General features: G+C 37.1%; 1 protein-coding gene across 1 annotated transcript; it reads right to left on the reverse strand.

Moving 5' to 3' along the window:
- Nucleotides 1-10,440: 10,440 nt before the first annotated feature.
- Nucleotides 10,441-11,307, reverse strand: LOC103833407. The gene has a single exon (XM_009109493.1). The coding sequence runs from the start codon at nucleotides 11,305-11,307 to the stop codon at nucleotides 10,441-10,443; it is 867 nt and encodes a 288-aa protein (XP_009107741.1).
- Nucleotides 11,308-15,588: the final 4,281 nt, after the last annotated feature.

Consider the following 15,588-nt stretch of genomic DNA (forward strand, 5'->3'; position numbering starts at 1 on the left):
ATAAACCATCCAGTAAGAGATCTACGAGAAATGCGGCAACCTGACCAATCAGAGTCACACCAAACAGAGAGCTTGAGCTCGGTATGAGCACGAAGAAGAATACCCTGGCCTGGATTGCCCTTTAAATAACGCACAACTCGTAAAGCAGCATTCCAATGAGCAAGCTTAAGCTTCTGCATGAATTGAGCTAGAAGATGAACCGAATAAGCGAGGTCAGGACGAGTGACGGCAAGATAAATGAGATGTCCGACAAGTCGTCGATAAGCAGCAACATCAGCAAGATCAGGTCCTTTGTCGAGAGCTAATGTCTGATTCTGTTCGACCGGGAAAGCTGCTGGTTTAGCGGCCAAGAGACCGGTTTCTTCGATAATGCCAAGAGCATATTTTCTTTGACAAAGATAGATTCCAAGAGGACTGCGAGCAAGTTCCAAGCCGAGGAAATATTTGGAGATGCCGAGATCCTTCATATGAAAACATCGATTCATATAGTCCTTAAATGATTCCAATAGAGAAGATTTACTCGCAGAAACAACGAGATCATCCACATAGATAAGAACCTGAATATAATCCATACCACGATCCATAATGAACAAGGAATAATCAGAGAGGGACTGTACGAAACCATATGTTACTAGCGAGGAGGAGAGTTTCTCGAACCAGCATCTAGGAGCCTGTTTTAAACCATATAGTGACTTTTTCAAGAGACACACCTTGTTTTTATCAGAACCCTTGAAACCTGGCGGTGGACGCATATAAACTTCCTCTTTCAAATCACCGTGAAGAAACGCATTATGAACGTCCATTTGATGGACCTCCCAGTTACGAGAAGCTGCGATTTGTAGAAAAGTTCTAACCGTGGTCATTTTTGCGACGGGCGCAAAAGTTTCTTCGTAATCCTCTCCCTCAATCTGACTGTTTCCACATACAACCAACTGTGATTTTGGTCGTTCCATAGTCCCATCTGCCCGAAATTTGTATTTAAAAACCCATTTACATGCGAGAGCATGTTTATCAGGAGGTAAATCAATGACATCCCAAGTACCATTATCAACGAGAGCCACATACTCATCTTGAATTGAGTTACGCCAGATCTCATCTAGTATAGCTTGACGATAAGACGTGGGCTCTTTTAAAGAGGAGATAGCGGCAAGAAAGTGGTGATGACGTTCAGAAAATTTCGAGCAATTAACGTAGAATTCAAGTGCATAAGGAGCTTCGGTGGGACATGTAGCTGTAGGAGAAATAGTTTGAAGAACATAGTCATGAAGCTTTGCTGGAATGGTCTTTGTACGGAGACCTCTCCCAAGTGCCGTAGTCGGCAAGTCAATGCCAGAGGGTATCACGTCCTCTGTTTCAGTAATGTCAGTCGTCGACGTTTCAGTAAGAGGCTTCGGTGACGAATTAGTATTGTCGTCCGCAATCTCAGCATTCTCTGTGTCAGTAACAGTAGTTGGAGGCGTCGAGCTCTCCGGTAAGTCGGTAGAGGGTGGTGGCGTGGAATCATCACCCGTTTCAGTTTCAATGTCCGAAGAAACTTGTGTATCATCAGTAAGTGGAGTAGGTAATTCCTGATCGGCGAGAGCAGTATCAGATGACACTGGCAAAACAGGAGCAAGGGGCACTGTAACTTCTTCTTCAGGTAACACAATTTCTGTAATCAGCGGAGAAGAAGGAGATGACTCAGTCGGAGGCGCAACAGAGTAAGGAAACTGAGACTCACAGAAAACAACATCTCGACTTGCAAAAATCTTTCTAGTTAGAGGGTTGAGGACGCGCCAACCTTTCTTACCGTATGGATATCCGATGAAAACACCCTTGATGCTGCGAGATGCAAACTTATCTCCCTTGTGATTTTGGTTATGCGCATAACACAAGCATCTAAAAGTGCAAAGATGCGCAAGTGGTGGAGGGCGTTTATAAAGCCTTTCAAAAGGAGTCTGACCATCGAGTAGAGGTGTGGGAGTACAATTAATTAGATAGGCTGCTGTCAAAATGCATTCACCCCAGAATTCAATAGGTAACGAAGCCTGAAAACGAAGTGCTCGAGCAACATTCAAGATGTGACGATGTTTGCGTTCAACCCGTCCATTCTGTTGGGGTGTTCCCACACATGAAGTCTCATGAAGAATACCCTGTTCTCGAAAGTAAGATGACATACACAGAAACTCTGTTCCATTATCTGAACGAATCTTCTGAACTTTGGCATTAAACTGACACTGCGCCATGGATATGAAGTTTTTGATAGTCTTAGTAACATCAGTTTTGGTCGGAAGTAGATAAAGCCACACACTTCGTGAGAAGTCATCAATAATGGTGAGAAAATATCTAGCTCCACAGCTAGATGGAGTTTGGTAAGGGCCCCATAAGTCACAATGCACCATTTCAAATAAAGCCATAGTTTTATTAGAACTTGTAGGAAAAGAACAACGAGTCTGTTTGGCGCGTGTACAAATCTCACACACCTTATTCCGAGAACTACTATCATAAGTTACTGAAATAGGTAAAAAATCCAAAACTCTATGAGAGGGATGTCCTAAGCGATTGTGAAGAACATCAGACGTGACAGGCTTGTCTTGATGAACCGCTCCAGCAAACTCCATCCCTCGTACGAAGTATAATCCATTCAACTGCTCAGCCACTCCAATCAGCGTCTTGGTAATGCGGTCCTGAATCAGTCCAAGTTTATCAGTAATCTGAAAGATAAAAGTTTTCTGACGAGCTAACTGTGATACAGAGATCAAATGGCACTGAAGCCCATCAACAAATAGAACATTCTGAACCGTAAGAATAGAACTCAGAATCGCAGTTCCTGTTCTTGTAGCAAAAGTGATTCGTCCATCAGGTAATTTCACAGGTAATGAGACTGTATCTCGTATATCAGTAAGAGAGGCTATAGAACCGGTCATGTGGTTCGTTGCCCCTGAGTCAAGAATCCAAGAGAAATTAGAAGACATACCGCTTAGTGTGTTGGTTGGTGTCTTACGTTCGTTTAACATGGTGACGAGAGTCTTCCATTGATCATCATTTAGACCAGTAAATCCTACACGATCAGCTGACGTTATCATGTTAGCCGAGTGTTGTTATTGGGGAGCTAAGGTAACCGTATTTGCTCTGGCAAGATCAGTAGATGCCGAACGTGAAGCAGCAGTAGAAGATCCACCGCCACGCCTAGTACCAGGTGATAAGCGACCACGAGGTCTGTCTCCCCACCATTCAGGGTAGCCTAAGGTGCGGAAGCAGTTTGTCGCAAGATGTCCTTTGCGTCCACAGCTCGTACAAGTGAGCTTCATTCTTTCTTCTTTAGACACATACGTGCTGGAGGAAGAGGAGGAACTAAAGCTCTGTCCTGTACGAACTGCATGAGCCATTGTATCAGCTCTGTCATCGAGAACCCGGTTGGTATGTTTAAAGTCCTCATCCTGTAGTAATGCACTGTAAGCAACGTCAAGAGATGGGAGAGGATCACGAGACAAGAGGTTTGATTTAACAGAACCATAGAGAGATTCATCCAGTCCCTTTAGGAACTCATGAAGTTGATCCTCTTCTCTCTCTTTCTCAAGGTTAACGCCAATTGGACAGCCACAGTTGTTGGTGATTCGGTGCTCTGCTAAAGCAGTCCACAACTGCATGAGTTTCCCATAGTAAGCTTCAATAGACAAGCCGTGTTGTCTGCAAGTTGCAAGTTCTGCTTTAAGACGTTGAACTCTCTGTCCATTATTAACGGAGTAACGACGCTTAATGTGTTCCCAATAGTCGCTTGCAATCTCAAGGTGAGAGAGATTTGAGCGAACAGATTCAGTAATGGTTAACTTGATCCAAGATAGAACCAAGGCATTATTAGTCCACCAGTCGTCTAGATCAGCAGAATCACTGCTCGGCTGAGGTATTGAACCATCAACAAAACCGAACTTCTTCCGTGCCTTGAGAGCCATCCGTAAGTTAGTGGACCATTCGTTGTAGTTTGTTCCTTTAAGTAATGGTTGAGAGATAACCGAGCCGGGGTTGTCGCTTGATGAAAGATCATATGGAGAGATCGTACGACGTCGGACCGCCACTTGTGATTGCGCAGCTGGAGGCTTTCCAGAGGAACCCTGCGTATCATCATGACCGTCGTCACTGCCCATATCTCAGACGAGAGTTTAAAAAAATAATGTAGGGACCGGTAAGTTTTGAAGAACAAAAACGAGCTAGAAAAAAAATTTGTGTGTTTATAGCTCTGATACCATGTCAAAAAATCTAGTATCGTATAAAGGATTTCTTGTATTGATGAAGGTCAATACACCAAAGTACATATACATACGATGCTTCCTAATAACAGAAGATATGCACATCTAGATTACAAAAATATTAACATATTTGAATATATCCGAATATATATGAACATATTCGTATATATCCTCCAATAAAATGTAACGTCCAAATATAGTATTGAAATGTATAGATGTTGTAACCAAATACAAAAATGAACATGGCCTAATTAAAGAATTTTAAACATATTTCATAGATCATATTAGCCAAGTGAATTAACATACTGAAGTTAAACCTGCGCAGAGACATGAGTATTTATCTACTTATCCTAAAAGTTAGGTATAATGTTTGAATCTAATAGTGTCAAGCATGAATACTTATTTATGGCCCAACGAGGAAGCAATTGCCAACGGCACACGATTTGTCTGTCCTTTTTTTTATCAAGGTTTGTCTTTCTTAAAAAAAAAAAAATTAAAGGTTTGTCTTTCTTATTAATTCCTATAAATATCAGCTTGGAACGAAAGTTTTATTTCAAATTTTAATCTCAGACTAATTGGACGGTAGCGACTTGGGCTTGGTGTTGTAGCCCGTTCCAAATATGCTTTGAGTTGTGCCGTTTTGTCGAGACTCTGTAGCTTGTGGTCGTACATAGGTCCACTCTTAGGGTGAACCTCTAGGTTCACCAACCAATAAGATTATCTTATTTTATATTTGATACTTTTTAAAAAAGAAAACAAAATATTGTCAAATTATATTATATTTTTAAAATTAAAAGGTAAAAAAAATAATAATAATTACAAAAAAAATATTTTACGTCGTCAGCATAACATTAAACCCTAAACCCTAAATTCTAATCCCTAAACCCTTAATCCTAAACACTAAACCCTTGGATAAACCCTAAACTCTAGGATAAATCCTAAACTCTAGGATAAATCCTTAACTCTAAATCAAAATCACTATACACTAAAACATTCAAGCGTTTTGGGTTTAGGGTTTTAATCGTTTTTTATTTAGAGTTTAGGATTTATCCAAGGGTTTAGGGTTTACCCAAGGGTTTAGGGTTTACCCAAGGGTTTAGGGTTTATGATTTAAGGTTTAGGGATTAGGATTTATGGTTTAGTGTTTTGTTGACAACATTAAAAATATATTTTTTTTTAATTTTTTTCTGTAACTATTATCTTTTTTTACTTTTTTATTTTAAAAACATAATAAAATTTGAGAATATTTTGTTTCCTTTTTTAAAAGATATCGAATTTGAAATAATGAAATCCTATTGGTTGGTGAACCTAGAGGTTCACCCTAGGGGGTGAACCCAAGAATGACTCGTCGTACATAAACGGAACATATTTTTTTCTCGACTTTTTCTTGGGTTCACTCCATAGGGTGAACTTTTAGGTTCACCAACCAATAGAGAGTTATCATTTTAGATCTAGTATCTTTTAATTAAAGAAATAAAATAACTTGCCAAATTATATTATGCTTTTAAAATAAAAAATAAAAGATTAAATAAATAAAAATAACAATAGTTCTAAAAAAAGATTATTTAAAAATAATATTTGTTTTAAGATTTAGAGGTTAGTGTTTAACATTTATAATTTAGAATTTATCTAAATATTTAGTGTTTTTCCAAAGGTTTAGAGTTTATCTAAGGGTTTAGGATTTACCTAAGAGTTTAGGGTTTATCCAAGGGTTTAGGATTAGAGTTTAGGGTTTAGTATTTTGTTGACAACATGTTTAGTGTTTTTTCAAGGGTTTAGGGTTTATCCAAGGATTTATGGTTTACCCAAGGGTTTAGGGTTTAGGATTTGAGTTTAGGGTTTAGTATTAGAGTTTAGGGTTTAGTGTTTTGTATATATTATTTTTATTTATTTTTAAATTTTATTTTGAAAAAATAATATAATTTACCAAGTTATTTAGTTTCCTTAATTAAAAAATACTAGGTCTAAAATGAAAATTTTCTATTGGTTGGTGAACCTAAAGATTCATCATCCGGGTGAACCCAAGAATAACTCTTTTTTCTCAAGTTCCCAATCCTAAATAAAGAAGAGACATTTGCTACAATATTTTCGAGGTATTTTGTTATAAATTTATATAATATATTGCATGGTCAAAAAGTGTGGCGGAAAAAATATATAACGTCAAATTTTCAGTTTGTTAGGAGAAAAAATAAACTGTCGGCGCCGTAAAAGATAGAAAAGTAGCACTATATATTCACATTTATTGACTCTACATCACGAGATAGTCTGTACGCAGTTTGTCTATTATCACAGAAATAGAATCAGATATATATTTCCTGTTAAAGTTAATTAGATTTTTATATTTCTTATTAAAAGGATCTTCAATGTGAAAGTTTGGTGATCACAAATGCTTACGAATATAAAGGATAGACATGAACTAATATTTCTCTCTCTAGAAAGTTTTTTCAACTTCTATCTATAGAATCACAAGCAATCTCAACAAACTCAAATCTTCTTATTAATCAACTCTCAATGCTTTAGAAAAGTATCTCAAAAACTAAAGCCTCAAATCACAATTCTCAAATTCACAGCTAATGTCAAACACACGACATTGCTTTTATAGATAACTCATAACCAGACGCGGACTCACGTGCATTAATGGTGGGTCAGCTGACACCCTTTAAATTATAAAAAGTTAGAGTTTTACATGTAAAAGATTAAGATTTGATAGCTCAGATGGTTAGATCTCTTCATCTGACCCCCCTAAACCAGGCTTCAATACTACTTGATACCATATTTTTACCTTTTTTTCTTAGACCTAAAGCCCATTTAAAATTTTGACCCATGTTAAAACAAAGTCCGGGTCCGCCACTGCTCATAACTCCTATTCCTAATAGTAATCACAATATGATCCTTATCTCTAAAGTTCATAATCTAAGTACGAATAGGTTTACTTGGGCCTTAAGCTTTCTTCAAGTTTACTCCAACAATCTCCCCCTTAAGCTTAAGCTTTTCTTCACTCACATCTTCAACTCCAATCATAGCTCTCATCTCCTTGAATTTGATTCTACCAAGTGACTTTGTCAGTATGTCTGCTCGCTGTTCATTTCCGGGCACATGCTCCACCTCTACATGTTCATGTTCAACACATTCTCTGATGAAGTGGAACCTTCTATGAATATGCTTGCTACGTCCATGAAACACTGGATTCTTTGTAAGTGCAATGGCTGACTTATTATCAACTTTAATAGTCACACGCTTACAGTCCTCTCCAATCGTTTCACTCAAAAGGTCTTGAAGCCATATTGCCTGTTTTGCTGCCTCGGTCGCTGCCATGAACTCAGCCTCACAGGATGACAGTGCCACGATCTCTTGCTTAGTTGAGCACCAGGTTATAGGACTCTTCCCAGGATAAAATATATGTCCTGTGGTGCTCTTTCCATCATCCAAATCAACATTGTGCGAGCTATCACTATAACCCAGCAACCTTAGATCTTTGCTACGCGTGAACCTAAGTCCAAGCGAACATGATCCCCTTAAATACCTCAAGATTTGTTTTAGAGCTGCACCATGACTCTCCTTTGGCGACTGCATATATCGACTAAGCACTCCAACACTAAAGGATAGATCGGGACGGGTGTGAAGCAAATACCTGAGACATCCAATTGCTCGACGATACTCCCTCTCATCTATGTTCTTCTCCTCGACTGCTTTAGAGAACTTTGCGTTCATCTCCATCGGACAATGCGTCATATTACACGAACTCATACCAGTTTCCTCTAGTATTCTATGTGCGTAGCGGTCTTGTTTTAGTATAATGCCTCCATCATATTGGCAAACTTCTATCCCCAAATAGTATGTGAGAAGCCCAAGATCACTCATCTCAAATTTTTCGGCCATCTCTAACTTGAACTCTTGTATCAAACGTAGTGACGATCCTGTTACTAACAAATCATCCACATATACCACAACAACAAGAAGCTCTTGGTTCACGACTTTACGGTATAGTGATGGCTCTTTTGAGCATCTAGCAAAAGATAGTACTCGCAGAATCTGGTTTAACTTGATGTTCTAGGCCCTAGGAGCTTGACGAAGACCATAAAGAGCTTTTTTAAGTTTGTATACCTTCTGTTCTTCTCCTCGCACAACAAACCCTTCCGGCTGAGTAACATATACCACCTCTTTAAGGTCTCCATGTAGGAATGCTGTCTTAACATCTAGATGATGTATCTCCCACCCATTTGAGGCTGCTAGAGCAATGACCAAACGTATTGTTTCCACACGAGCTACCGGTGCGAAAACTTCATCAAAATCTACACCATGTCTCTGAACATAACCTTTAGCTACAAGGCGTGCTTTATACTTACTGACGCTCCCATCTGCGTTTCGTTTGATTTTAAAAACCCACTTGAGAGTAATAGGTTTCAGGCCATCCGGTAACTCCACTAGATCCCATGTTTTATTTTTTTCAATAGATAGTAGTTCGTCTTTGCAAGCATCCACCCAAACCTTCAAGCTCTTGGCCTCATTATAGTCCCAAGGTTCTTCGTTTATCATCAACAACATCCGTTCTCCTTCTATTTCAGCAAACAAAACATAATCATCGAGGTATGAAGGTCTTGTACTCACACGAGATGATCTCCTTGGTTGGGAGATCTCTTCTTCATCGTCTGTCAGTTCTTCGTCATCATCATCGACTAAATCCACCTCCCCATTCTCTTCATGAGCTCCCACGGGAGTATCGAGCTCATCAGAACCATCACCCAAACGCTTTACCTCAAATGAAAACGCTCCCGGATCACAATGCTCTGTTTCCTCTGCTTGACCCCAGTTCCATTCCTTCTCTTCATCAAACACGACGTCCCGGCTTACCACGATACGCTTGCTCAATGGATCAACCAGACGATAAGCCTTCGTTCCAGGTTCCGTGCCTAAGTGAACGAGCATTCGTGTTCTGTCATCTAACTTCTTGCGCCCCACTTTGGTTGTTTGTGCGTAGCACACACACCCAAATATTTTTAGATGACTAAGATTAGGTTTTCTCTTTTTGAGGCTTCATATGGTGTCTTCCCCTCAAGTGATCTTGTTGCAACCCTATTTATTAAATAGGTAGCATGCCTTATTGCTTCCCCCCAAAACAAGTTCGGTACGTTCATATGCTTTAAGATGCTTCTTGTCATCTCTAATAGCGTTCTATTGCGTCGCTCCACAACTCCATTCTGTTGAGGTGAGTAGGGAGCTGTCAAGTGGCGTTTGATGCCATGCTTGTCACAATAATTTTGAAACTCATAAGAGATAAACTCGCCTCCTCTATCTGTCCTCAAAGTCTTAAGCTCAAACTGTGTTTCTTGCTCGGCAAGTACTCGAAATTTTTTAAACTTCTCAAAGGCTTCACTCTTTTCACCTAATAGTATCGTCCACATGTAACGAGTGTGATCATCAACAAGAACGAACACATATCTCTTGTGTGCTGGTGTTGCTGGTGTGATAGGCCCACAAAGGTCACCATGGATGAGTTCAAGCGGATCACTTGCTCTATAAGATGTTGCTTGTGGATATGATCGTCTGGTTTGCTTTCCAAGTAGACAGGAGACGCATGTTTCCTTACTCACTTCAATATTAGGAATTCCAACAACGAAGTCTTTATTGATCATCATCTTCATTGTCTCCTTGTTAAGGTGGCCCAAGCGTGCGTGCCACTTTGACGACTCTGTAGTTGAGGTTATCTGAAGGCACCTCACATGATCAACTTCAAGATTGACCTTGTATAAGCGGTTCTTTGACCTTGTTGTTTTTACCATCAATTGCCCCATACGGTCAAAGAGAGTCAGAGTATTATCTTTCATGCGTACCTCACAACCAACCTCAGTAGCTTGACCTAAGCTCACAATATTGCTCTTAAGACCCGGTATATAATAGACGTTCTTCAAGATTTTCTTCTCACCACCTTTGAATATAAAACGAACCGCGCCTTTTCCTTTAATATCAATTCTTGAGTCATCGCCAAATCGAACTAAACCTGTAATGGTCTCATCTAAATCGCAGAAGAACAGTCGATTTCCGCTCATGTGATTACTGGCTCCGTTGTCTAGGTACCATACATTCCTTGTGTCTGCTTCAGTCTCAAACATATTTGGATTCACTTTCTGTTCATTGAGATAAACCACCTCATGCATCATTAACTCATCAGCTACTTGAGTATCTTCATCCTTCTTTTCTATTGTTTCTTGAAGTTTCAACTCCTTATCAGGACAATCAGAGGCATAGTGGCCCTGTTTCTCACATTGGAAGCATTTATGTGGGAGAGGTCTCTTCCTCGTCCTTGTTTGTATGCTTCCTTCTGGCTATGATACGTGCCAGAGCGGCCACGGCCTCTTCCTCTCCAGTTAGAGCGACCACCACGTCCTCTTCCTCTGCCATAGCCACCGCCGTAACCTTCCTGATATGAGTCTGCATTTGTATACATCAGTTTGGTTTCCTCATCATGCGATTCCTCATCTTCCTCAGCTACTCTTTCCTCATAAGCTTTTAACCTTCCAACAATATCCTCAAAACTAGTTGTATTACGATCCAAGACCTGCTCAAGAGAGGCAACCATGTGAATATATTTCCTTCTAGGCAAGCTTTTAAGAAATTTCTTCACAAGCTTTGGTTCCTCTATCATCTCTCCTAATGAAGCTGATTTTGAAGATATCTCGGATAGCTTTCCAACAAATACATCAATTGTATCTCCATCTTTCATCTTAAGCCGGTCAAACTCTGCCATCAAGGTTTGTAGTCTAGCTTCACGCACTCTTTCAGCTCCAACATGCCGCGCTTTGATCGCTTCCCATACGGCTTTAGATGTATCCAACTCTCCGACTTGCAAAGTTAACGCCTCTGGTATAGATTGAAACAACAACGCAATAGCCAAGTTATTCTTATCTTCAGATTTATTTCCTGGTTCGATAGTTTCCCACACCTTGTTAACTTTCAATGCTATCTTCATCCTCATAGCCCATACGGTGTAATTCGAAGAAGAGAGCATCGGAAGTTTGATGGAAGAAGATCCATTATCTTTGCCTTTGGTGCTGATCTCAGGGTCATCTTTCACGTCGCTCATGTTCTTTTGTTAAGATTGATGTGTGGCTCTGATACCAAATATAGAATCACAAGCAATCTCAACAAACTCAAATCTTCTTATTAATCAACTCTCAATGCTTTAGAAAAGTATCTCAAAAACTAAAGCCTCAAATCACAATTCTCAAACTCACAGCTAATGTCAAACACACGACATTGCTTTTATAGATAACTCATAACTCCTATTCCTAATAGTAATCACAATATGATCCTTATCTCTAAAGTTCATAATCTAAGTAGGAATAGGTTTACTTGGGCCTTAAGCTTTCTTCAATCTTACTCCAACACTATCTAGGAAAGTTTTCTTCATCGAGATAAATATCTAGGAAAGTTTTCTTCAACTAATATTTCGCCACCCATCGCCACCTTCTTTCTCTTGCTATTATCGCTTGCGACTCTTGTCGTCCGACTAGCGGATCTGTGTTTCCCTAGAAATTTTTTTGTAGTGTTCTTCAACTCAAAGCAGAGCTTTGCGTCATTTTCTTTTTTTTTTTGTCTGACTTTTGGATTGATTAATAAAAGTCTATATCCAGCTTTCCACTTGGTTCTAAATCTCAGCCCGTTTTAAAATACCTTTTTCATCGCTTACTCTGATTTCTAAATAGGAGAATCAGGCTTCGTGCTTTGCTATTAGCCAATTATGGTGTTATAACGGAGCATTTCTGAAAGGTAGAAAAAAGAGTTTTTATGGATGTCTTGAATCATGTTTTGAAGAGGATTAAATGACCAGGCACTTTGAAGTGGTCTGGCAAAAGTCCTTCTTCTGCTTGGTTTAAGTTTCCTTGGGCATAACTGCGGTGAATCAAGGTTACTTGCTCTAAGTATTCGCGGTTTTAAAGGGGAAAGGTTTCAAGTTTGGTATCGGAGTTGGATTTTGCGATGGAGGCAAAGAGATAGAGAGGCATTTTCCGGAAGCTTTCGGTGGTGCTGCTCTGATACGCAGCCGAGATTGCCGCTCAAGGCATGTGTGACGTGTGTCCAAGCGACGAGGCTTCTGCAGAACCACTTGCTATTAAGTTGAAAGTTTTCTCGATGTTTCTTTAATTAGGCTGATTAATTGTAAATTAGATGGGCTTCTTCTCCGTGTTGTAAATTTTAATACCAAATGTATCAATGTCCATTGGGCTTAATCAATGATACCTGCGTTGATAAGAAAAATGCTTACGAATATAATTTACCTTCTGAATATCCTCGGCGGCGATGCTTCCGAATATGCCGATTTAAAGAACACAAAAGATTACTAAATTAGTAAATTTGATCTAAAAATGAGAAAGTAATCATTAATTAAATTATGGAGCATTTTAAAGAAAGTAGTTAGCATCTCTATTCCCTTTCGACATTTTCTTTCATGTTGCATAATTCTTCAATTTGTTTTTGTTTAATCTTCGGAGTATTTTATATTCATGCAGAGATTCAGGATAAATTTAAAAAAGATAGTGCAGTCTCCTAATAATCTCTCACTCTAAATATTCAAATGAAACCTAAAACATGACTTTATATTTTTGTGACTACACATATTTAATGTTGTGGTTACCGGAAAAATGTAATTCGTCTATCAGTACACTATTTCCGTGTGATTCTAACTTACATATATATAGTCTAGAAAAATCATATTATTAAAGATGAATTATCTAGCGCTTGTATTAGGATTATATGATTTTAATAAATACACTCATTTATTATATATATAAAATTTGACTAGTACGAAACATGTTAAACGATATTTTACTCTATTTTTATTTTAATTTGTTAAAATAGGTTTAGACACCAAATATAAAATCATATTTTTTGAATCTTTTATTATTATTTAGTTATGAAATTCTAATTGATTATATAATACTAAATCACAAATAAAATTATATGTGAACATATGTTATTCTGTTAAACAAAACTACCATAAATAAACATTATATATATTTCAAATTAACGTTTTCGCTTTAATTCATAATCTTAAAACTGAAATTTTAATTTTTGATATTATAATTTTTATTAAATAAAATTTCGTAAACATAAATAATTCCACCTTTGAAATCACAGATCATGATCAAATATTATATAAATGTGGAAGACACAAAAGTAGTCGACGTCACATGTACATATAGCCCGCACGTGGATTAATTGTTGAACCACGTAAAAGTGGTGATAGCATTCCCTAATTTTTATTATTAAAAAGGTAAAAAATCTAATTCATATCTCCATAGTCATCAGTCAATGGTATGAAAGTGAAGACATATGTCAGTACATGAGTGGTTTATTATCTTTATTAAATACTCTACAAATGAGGCTAAGGTTGTCTCTTTTTGTTACAGTCTAAAAACAACAAAGCTCTCTTTACCTCATTTCGCTGTTACAAACCAAAACTTTTTCTTTTCTCTCTTGGTATTCTTTTTCTTTTTGTTTTCTATAGCAGTAAGCCGTGGGTTTCTCCTTTGAGATAATATGATAAGGGTCACCGTCTGGCTTGGATTCGCTTGGTGCATGCCGGGAACCAATTGTCTAACACATCCACCAAGTTTTACTTGCTGGTTTGTGAGCAGGGATTGGATCCCGCCTTGCATCAATTGAATCGGAGTCCTGAAGGTGAAATGAACAAAAACCAAGAATTCAATCAGATCTTGGAAGTATATATGCACTCTTTTCTCCTTCTCCTTCTCCTCCATATTCTTTTTTGGGCAATTGTCAATAATAGCACATTTTGAGTTTTTGTCTCAAAAATAGCACTAGAAAGAGAAAGTCACAAAAATGACATTCACTAAAGGGTAAAATATCCCAATACTCTTGCTTTAAAATTAAATAAACAAAACAAAAAAAAATAAAAACAAATAAAATAAAAATAAAAAAGAATTTTTTTTATAGTTTCAGATTATATGTTTTCAGATTCAAAATTTTTTATAATTTTTTTTGAAATTTGTTTTTTGAAATATTTTTTTTTTTCATATTTTATTTTTATAATTCAAAAATACTTTTTGAAACTGTTTTTTAAATTTTTATTTTTTATTTTTTAATTTTTTATTTTACAAAATTTTAAACCCTAATTCTAAAACTTCACCTCTTAACTCTAAACCCTAAGATTTAGATTAATTAACCCAATGGGTATAAGTGTATATTTACCTCTTTAATGAAACCTATTTTGTGATTTTGAGCTTTGAGTGCTAGTTTGGGAACAAAAACTTGGTTTGGTGCTATCCTAGTCTTTTTTTTTTTCCTTATTATTTTGATATTTAATTTTGTTTTCTTTGAATCTTAAATCTTTTTGTTCGCAAAATTTCTTTTGATTTAACACTAAAAGGGCATTTGATTTTGCTTGGTGTAAGCTATTAGGTTTCCCCAAATCGAGATGCTTTTTTCCGAAATCAAGATGTTGATTTCACCGTTGTAAACTAGAGATTGTTGGTGTAATTACCTCTCGATTCAATTAGTTCTTACATGCCCGATAGAGATAAAGATAAAGAGATTTGTTCTTGAGAACGTCTAGGGTTCATGATTTGGTTTTAATTTAAGGTTGCGAAGATAAAGGTTCAAGATGACCTGTTTCATTCGTAAAAGGTAAATTGTTTAATAGTTAATTTATTTTACTAAATTATGTTAAATTTTGTTGAGATAAATCTTTTGGCGATTTTGTTCCTTAACACCTGAGAAGTGAAGAAGTACCGTTACAAACACATTTATTTTTGTTATCTACACTTGATTATTGAGAAAATTGATTTGATAATCCATGTATGTCTGTACGTATATGGGAAGCAACGAAATGAGTTTTTATTGCAGACATGTGTAACGAAGAACAATTTATTTTGGATCTATGTATAATTTTGAATTTAGAGTTGTTATTTTTTTTTCTGTTGCTAGAGTTGTAAATTTCAGCTGAAGTAACAGAATCAATACAGGCTGACAAAAAAAAAGTAACAGAATCAATACAATTATTACCGTTCGTGCGGAATAAATGCAGTTAGTAAATCATGTTAGTAGAAAACATACCAAACAGAAACAAAAAAAAATGGATTTAAATATGACTTGTAACTTTGTTGGTTGCTTTGATCATGCATTTAATAGTGGTTAGTTGTTTGACGATGCATTTCATTTCAGATTCATACTATTTATCTTATATATCTTCTGGTTTCTTTATAAACTTTTTAGTTAGATCTATGTTACAATATGTATAACCTCGCTAATGTTAACTGGATTTTAGCAATTTGGTCAAAAAGTTCTTTTTTTTTTGTCAATGGACAGGTTTTCTTATTTTCATCTGCGAGTCCTTAGTTGTAAA

The sequence above is a fragment of the Brassica rapa genome, chromosome A08 (genome assembly GCF_000309985.2).
Source record: "Brassica rapa cultivar Chiifu-401-42 chromosome A08, CAAS_Brap_v3.01, whole genome shotgun sequence".
NCBI lineage: Eukaryota > Viridiplantae > Streptophyta > Magnoliopsida > Brassicales > Brassicaceae > Brassica > Brassica rapa.

Excerpts from the sequence above, each read along its gene's own strand:
- LOC103833407 (XM_009109493.1), bottom strand. The coding sequence starts at position 11,307 with ATGAGCGACGTGAAAGATGACCCTGAGATCAGCACCAAAGGCAAAGAT.